The following is an 8,310-nucleotide window of genomic DNA, read 5'->3' on the forward strand; positions in this document are numbered from 1 at the left end:
TGCAGTCAGACTTCTGTAAGAAAGGGTGATACCACACTAACTTCACCTTCTTCTGTGGAAGAGCTATGTTCATGTCTGCCAGCATAAATAAAAATCCAAATGAAAAGGGAGTTTGAGGATGGGGGAAGTCTATCTTTGAACATGTGGTTCTTCATGAACTCATAGCTGTTTTTGCAGATGACATTGTGGTGGCATGTTCCATGCAGTTCGTGCACATATGTTTATATTGCATTTGGGCAGAAGCCAGGTTTCAAGTCCCTTGAAAATGCACATCATATTACCAATGCTGAATTATTTTACCTTCCATTTCTTATGTATGTAATTTTTAACTTGTTCTTCTCCCCTGCAAATTATTTAGGTAAAATATTTCGTACTAAGAAACCCTTCATCCTTCCCAGTTACATTGCAGCTTCTGCCTCTTTCTTACTACCCTGATCCCCGAGCTTCACTGAGTCTGCTCAAGAAATGGTAATGAGTTTAACTATCTCAGGATACTGTTTTCCCTTTTAAATTATCTGTTTGCCATGCCTTATGATTGTTTCTTATTGTTTGGTTTAATTTTTCAAGGTGGAGCTTAGGTGGGGACAATGTTCTAACAAATTTTGAAAGATAGAATAATATTCTGAGCAGCTGTATGACGTATGTGTGACGTGATGTGCCTGGATAAAACAAAACTGAGTATGTTTTCAGCAAGTTTATGTCTGCCAGCCATCAACTATAATCAGTCTTCTTTTAAGATCTGAGGCTTAGTGCAAGCTTTTGTAAGCTGCCCAGGTGAGCAGAGGAACTTGCAGAACTGGTGCTGTGCATCTCCCTACAAGACTGGTTGAGATGTATAGAGTTTGTAGACTGATCAGTGAGGGGAAGGGTCACTGAACCTTCCCACCAGAAAGGAGTTTTCTTCTTAGCTTTTTCTTAGGTGAAAGCCCTGGCTGAAGAAGGAAAAACAGGAGTCAGGAAGAAAAATCCAGGTCCAGAGCCAAGAATCCCCACTGTAAATGTTTAGAGCTAGTTAAGCAAATGTTTCTACATTGTTTTGAACGGTGACACATTTCAGAACTTAGAAGAAGATCTAATGAGAAATCTGGATAAAGTGTTAGATTAACAGAGGTTAGGTGGGCTGAAGTTCACCAAAATAAGCCCTGACTGTCACACTTAGCTTTGAAAAAACTGTGTAGCTGGTAGGACTATTTGCTTAATTTGAGCCAGTGGAACTATTTATGTGTTTAAGTGTAGCATGCTTATTTGGGGTCCAAATCCCTGTGTAATTGCTTCCTTAACCTAATTATTTTTACATATATATGTGTATGTGCATATATATGTGTGTGTATATATGCACCTTAATAGCTACATTTGATTGCATACTGAATGTAATTTCCAACAAAAAAGTTGTGACAAATGAATTTCCAACTTGGTGGCTGGAGGTTGATTTCTTTGTAATCTATATTTTACCTATTAGTTTTCTTATGTCTGTTTCTAACAGCTTAATGTCAAAATGCCTGTAATTTACTCTTAGGCAAATAATCAACTGCTCTAAGTGAGTTTTATTTGCAAAGTATGTGAAAGAAAAATTGAATTTGTCTCAAACAAATAATGAGCAGAAAGAGGGATATTTGAGTAAATTAGTGAGATTGGTTAATTATTATTTCTTAACAGTTACATGAGCAGAAAAAGCTTTGGGGCATTTGTATTTGTGTGGCTTAAAAATTGTGTTTCTTGGCTGTGGTCTTTCTGCAGTATTGTATGCTGAGAGATCTAAAATAGCCAAACATTTATCTGTTTTCCAAAAGTGTGGCATCCACATAAAACTGGTTTGTAGTATATTCTGTTAAAATGCAGACCCACATTTCCACTGTATTTCACATCTGCCAAGATACAGTTCTAAAAGTATTCTTTAAGAATAAATGCCAGCATGTAAAAAATAAGTAAATGTACTTCTGACAGACTAGTTTTGAAGTGCTTAATTTTCTGTTTTGGTTTATTTAGGTTTGGTATAAATGCACAAGCTATTAATTTCACAACCACTGAATTCAGACTCATGGATGAATGTTCTCAGAGGGTAAGATGACTAATTTTGATAGAAGAAGTGATCTGACACATGAGAAAAAGAGATTTTTTTTTTCTAGCCATACAACGGCTGAGTTGTTCCCAAGTTCTATTTAAAGCAATTTAATAGTGTTTTCTTGTTTCTCTGTAATGTTTGTAGCTTTGCAGTTATTTTTTTCAGAGTTTGAGTCTGTTTTGAAAACGGCTATGGGGAGGGAGGGGGTGCATTCATGCATGTACCTTACCTGTTGAAGAGGCCACCATTTGCATGCTGTTTTGGGACTTACACTTCGCTCCAGGTTGACCCTGAAGTGTCAGGCTTTTGACTCAGTGATGTCAGAACCTAGCTGATAATCCTTTTAGTAAAGGGAAATACTGTCCAGTAGTTAAAGAGAGGAGAATGCTGGATTTCTACACTTCACCTCAGTCTCATTGCAGCTCCAAGATTCAGGTTGGAATATCATGGCTCTGTCTGGTTCCTCTTGTCTCATTTTTAAATTGTGAATATGCTTGACTGTTTCATGTGGTTATACCCTGAGGTGTTGTGTCACAGCTGACAGAAGTAGAGAAGATGCTGTATCAGGGATGTTGGCATATTCTGATGACTAGAATACTGCCCAGGGAATCCAGATAATTTCTTCTTAGGCTTCTAGTTTGTGCAAAAGCCTGGAATTGACATTTTTCTTGCTTTCTGGGCGTACCACAGCCACATCTTTAATGTCCTATGTAGATACATGTTTTTGCATATATGCTTTAAGACCTTAATGAAAGATTAGTACCTTATAAAAAGAAAAGACCATGTTTGCTATGCTAATCAAAGCTGACCGTTCCTTCCTGGCAACAGTTGTAAGAGTTGTTGTAAAAGACAGGAGGCAGCAGTTCATAAATCCTAGCCTGTAAGCACATGCTGAAAAAGAGAAGGTAGTTGCACTAGTACATGGGTGGGACTGAGTTTCCCCAGTCCCATACATCAAACCCTTGAGCAAATGGAAAAATAGTGGTACATCTTTACATCAGTGTGTGTGATACCTGTTTTTCAGAGCTAGGGGGATCATGTATGGTTAAATAGGTATTCAGCACTTCAGAGACAGAACTTGGCTTGTTATCCAAATCACTGGTTGTTAATATTTGCATTTTTTAATTTGTCATCGTTTCTCGAGTCACTTTTCTGTATGTGTGTAATGAATTGTTAGGTTCACATTTGAGTGCATGTTTATCTTTGCAGGCAGTGACAGTGTAAAGTTTGCAAATGCTGTATATGGTTTGCTTTTAATAAACACTGACTTTTAAGTGCATGTTCTGAAACTTTTTCATGAACTTTTCATAAAATAGACTAAGAATATAAACATTTTGGACTGGAAGAGGTCAGAAAAGCCATTAGTATATCAGCCATGAAGTGAATAACAACCAAGCCAGAACCCATTTTGTAATATGTGTGGTTGTTTTTAGTGCTATAGGTGTCTTATCACCCCTTTCTAAAAGGAGACCCCCAGTTCTGGAATATAAAATTTTAGGGCTATTTTATTATTTTTTTTTAATGGGAAAAAGAAAAAACAGCAGTATTGAAAAAAAAACAACAAAAAATTCACATTATTTCTAGACTCTGTGAACTTCTGGTAGTTCTCGTCTTCAGTTAATATAGTAGAGAGTTCAATTTGGCTGGTTTCCAGTCACTCAAATGATCAACATCTATGCCTTTCTCACTTAAATCAAGTTGCAAGTCTTATGCGGAGGGTATAATGCTTGCCACATTTCCCTGTGCAATCAGTATACTGTCAGTTCTCATTGTGTTGTGAAGTGTTTCAGGATTCCTTGAATATGGAAGACACTATGTAATTTCTTTTCCATCTGAGCAAATAAAAGCTGTTTTAAAAAATGAAGTAATACATTCCTCATCATAGTAAATGCAGTAATATGAACTTTTGCTCAAATAAACAACCTTATCTGATGTTTTATGTTGTCAAATTGCAATACTTTTGTATAAAAAGTTAGTTAGCAGTTATTTTACCTTGCCAAAAATATTTTATGTGGTGCTAAGTGAAGATGTAGTGCTTTCTTTATTGAGATATTTGAACACACATGTTTTCTGGGAATAAGAAGTGAATTGTTGTTTAACAGAATGCACATCAAGAGGATCTCAACGACAAGAAATGTAGTTCTGAGCTGCTTTGGTTAAGTTTACAGCCACTGGAAACCAGAAAAGTTGGTGTAATTTTTACACCAGTTGACTACAAAAGAGTAGCTTCCCTTATTTTGATCAGGTAAGCCAAGTTTCATTTGTGAGACTCAACTCAGTGGAAAAATGAGTTTGCCCAATCTTGAAACAAAGACAAATGGTCAGAATTTGAAAGTCAGAATTCCTCCAGTTTAATAAAAAGTACTTAAAGGGTCTTTGTGCCTTAAGTCTTAGACATTAAAAAAGAGAGCCATTTTTTCTTGATATGTGGTGGTTTATAAAATGCATGTATATATATATTTTAGTGGTTTCTAAAATGCATATGAATGTACTGAGGCAATTTGGACTTAAGAGAGCAACACATTGGGTGGCTTGGCTGTTTTCAACTTAACTCTGTAATTATAGGATTTAAGTATCCAGTGGGTCTGATGTGCAGCCACACATTGGTTGTATCTGGAGGAAAAGAGTTTCTGGAAGAACCAACCATTTTTCCTGAGTATCACTGAAGGAAGCTTGTTCCTTCACTATGTGAAATTCACTGGTGTCTGGTTCCAGAGTGATCCTGTCTGTATTCAGGGAAAACCTATCCAGGTGTGGCCAGTGATTCTGTTACTGAAACAGTGTTGTCTTGAGTTGGCACCTAGGTAGCAAAGCCATGATTCACAGACTTCATTTATGTTTTAGTGGCTGATTGCTTGATCTTTTTTTAATATTATGGCAGAAACAACTTGACCGTTCTGGACGTGGTCAATGTAGAAGGTTTTGGAGCCAAAGAACTGCTTAAAGTAGGGGGAAGATTACCTGGTGCAGGAGGATCTCTTCGATTCAAGGTGCCAGAAGCTACACTGATGGACTGCAGACAACGTGAGTAAGAAGAAACAGGTCTCTAATTCTGTAGCTGGCTGTGTTACTCCATAGTGGTACTGATGCAGTACAGTAATGGTAACTAAATGGAATGTTGAAATAGAAAAGCTGAAGAGGTTGGTCATGAGAGCTGTAGATTCTGTTTTCTCAAAACACTGATGAGGATAGTTACAAATTCTAGAAATACACTACTGAAAACCAGTTTGTATTAAAATGTTGGTCACATCTGAATTTTTTATTACATTGAAAGTAAAAAAGGCAGTTTATTTATAAAGATAAGAAAATATTTTAAGCACTGTAAAATAATTATTCTTTTTTTTTTCTTTTAAGAACTGAAAGACAGCAAGCAAATTCTATCCATTACGAAGAACTTCAAAGTAGAGAATATTGGGCCTCTTCCTATAACAATTTCATCAATGAAAATCAATGGTTACAGTTGCCAAGGATATGGATTTGAAGTGTTAGACTGTCAGGAATTTTTCCTGGCTCAGAACTCATCACGAGAGATCAGCATTGTGTAAGCACTGACAAATTTGCTGACAAATTAACCTAAGTGAAAATTTGAAATAATTAATTTCAGTAACAGACACTCCAGTAGTGCACTCACACACACAATTTGGTGAGCTTTAAATATAGATTGCCTAAGCATTTCCCTTTTTCAGTAAAGGTAATGCTAAAAAATTGAGAATGTAACAGTGTTTCTTTATAAGACTTCGGTGTTTTTCAAAAGCAGTGTACATGCTTTTATCAAAGCATTATGAAGTAATAAATTAAAAAAAAAGATTTGTCACAATACAAGAGTACAAAATGCTTTGCCACTGGCTTTTTAAAAATTTGTTTGTTGTTCTCTAGCTTGTTCCAGTAGCCTGACCAGAATCATGTTCTCCTAACATTGCACTGAGCCTAAAATTGATTATTTTTAAAATCCTGCTGATTGAAAGTCATGACTTAAGCTTAAATGGAGTTAATATTAGTATTACAGTAACTGTGGTTTCATATACAACAAGTATCACCCCTACTAAATCGAAAGGCAATTAATTCATATCTTCTAGCAGTACTCATGGCAGTCAAATAGAATAATGGTATGGGTTGGGGAAATAAGTGAAAGAAGAGATAAATCCAATGTCCTCTGCTTTCCATATCTTTCCAGCCTTCTTAGTAGGTCAAGGGAGGTTTTTCTCCCCCTCTCCTGGGCCTTGATGAGGCCACATCTGGAATATTGTGTCCAGTTCTGGGCCCCTCAGTTCAAGAAGGACAGGGAACTGCTTGAAAGAGTCCAGGGCAGAGCCACAAAGATGATTAAGGGAGTGGAACATCTCCCTGATGAGGAAAGGCTGAGGGAGCTGGGTGTCTTTAGCTTGGAGAAAAGGAGACTGAGGAGCGACCTCATCAATGTTTACAAATATGTTAAGGGCGAGTGTCAGGAGGATGGAGCCAGGCTTTTTTCAGTGATGTCCAGTGATAGGTCAGGGGGCAATGGGTACAAACTGGAACACAGGAGGTTCCACATAAACATCAGAAAAAACTTCTTTACTGTGAGAGTGACAGAGCCCTGGAACAGGCTGCCCAGAGAGGTTGTGGAGTCTCCTTTGCTGGAGACATTCAAAACCTGCCTGGACACGTTCCTGTGTGATGTGCTCTAGGTGATTCTGCTCTGGCAGGGGGATTGGACTAGATGATCTTTTGAGGTCCCTTCCAACCCCTAGGATTCTGTGATTCCGTGATTCTTGACTTACTGTAGTACCTGGCCCTTTCTGAAGTAATGCTGTGTGCTTGACATCTGTCCTTTTGGTGAACTGTGGTTTTGTTTAACGTGGGTTGATGGTGTGCACCCCCTTGAGAAAATGAGTCACAGCCACAGACTGTTGTGAAGAGTTACAATAAAAACAACTTTACTGCTTGAAAATGACCTCCAAGTCTTACCTCTGTTAGGTGCTGCTGCCATCTGTGTAGTCTAAGCCCACAGTGGTCACTTTATTTTTTTATTTTTTAAATTTTTTTTCTTAAATTAGAAGTTAGTTTGGGTTTTTTTGTTATCAGTGTGACTTCAGAAAATGAAATTCAGGAAAAATAACACCTGCTATGTCTGCTTTTCCTGACAGATTCACTCCTGACTTTACATCTTCGTGGGTAATTAGGGAGCTTACACTGGTCACTGCTGCTGATTTGGAGTTTCACTTCACGCTCAATGTGACTCTTCCTCACCATCTCTTACCACTGTGTGCAGATGTGGTGCCAGGACCAAGCTGGGAAGAATCCTTCTGGAGGCTCACTGTCCTCTTTGTAAGGTAATGCTTTCAGGGCCCCTGCAGGAGTCTGAAAGGGACACAGCAGTGAAAGATCAGCAAACACCTTTGGCTTGTGGTAGATTTATAGTGTTGATAGTACCTAAATTCTTCACTGCATCTCTCTCCTGAGAGCCCTAGCAGCTGGCTGTGACAGCTTAGGTGTGATGCAGTAGCTGGTGATGGAGCTGTCAAACATTTCTTAACTACTACTCTTTGTGAACTTCCATGTTAAGTCTGCAAAGGAGAAAGAGCGAGGGTACCCCCAGAGTGGATACACTCCTTGCTAGAGACTTTCTACTCCTGCAGTAGAGACACATGTCTAACAATGTCACAAATAGAACTGAGTGAACTGGTAGATGATCTGTAGATTTCTGGAAAATTAAAATGCATTTTATTTATAAAGTTTCAGACAACCAGGTGAAGACCTGCTTTTCCTTCTGCTTCGTTCCTTCTTCCACTTTTTAACAAGTATTCATGATTGTTGTTAATCTTCTGCTAGGCACACTGCTAAACAGGCTACCCCAGAGATGTGATTTGGCTTGTTTTAGCTGACTCACTGCTCACACATGACTTTTGAGAGGACTGTACCTTTGTACAACAATTAAGAGCTCTGCTCTTATGCATATTCTTTTTTTTGTCTTCCTTTACTAACCTTTCATGCTTTGTAGTGTGAACTGAACATTGTGTTTGTCACAGATGATGTCCAGTGCTTCCACCACATGAGCCCTTAATTCCTACAATCAGTACTAACGAGCAGTGCATGTGAATGTCATGGTGATATGTATATGTGCTGGTGCACACCTGAGATCCTGATGCCCACTGGTTCTGCTTCCATTGTTGTTTTGACACTGAAAATAGTCAAAGGAAGCAACAGTAACCATGTTACACGGTTCTAGATGCAACAGAAAGACCACAGGGATCTGACAAATCAATAAT

General features: G+C 38.1%; 1 protein-coding gene across 1 annotated transcript in view; it reads left to right on the forward strand.

The window, feature by feature from the left end:
* KIAA0922 (KIAA0922 ortholog) overlaps nucleotides 1-8,310 on the forward strand; it is a 46,469-nt gene that overhangs the window by 22,376 nt on the left and 15,783 nt on the right. Inside the window, exons 15-20 of the mRNA XM_009995898.1 lie at nucleotides 359-468; nucleotides 1,987-2,059; nucleotides 4,165-4,307; nucleotides 4,944-5,086; nucleotides 5,417-5,603; nucleotides 7,189-7,374. Of these exons, the coding sequence (XP_009994200.1) occupies nucleotides 359-468; nucleotides 1,987-2,059; nucleotides 4,165-4,307; nucleotides 4,944-5,086; nucleotides 5,417-5,603; nucleotides 7,189-7,374 (842 nt within the window). The remainder of the gene's footprint in view (nucleotides 1-358; nucleotides 469-1,986; nucleotides 2,060-4,164; nucleotides 4,308-4,943; nucleotides 5,087-5,416; nucleotides 5,604-7,188; nucleotides 7,375-8,310) is intronic.

The sequence above is a fragment of the Chaetura pelagica genome, unplaced genomic scaffold, assembly GCF_000747805.2.
Source record: "Chaetura pelagica isolate M959 unplaced genomic scaffold, ChaPel_1.0 scaffold142, whole genome shotgun sequence".
NCBI lineage: Eukaryota > Metazoa > Chordata > Aves > Apodiformes > Apodidae > Chaetura > Chaetura pelagica.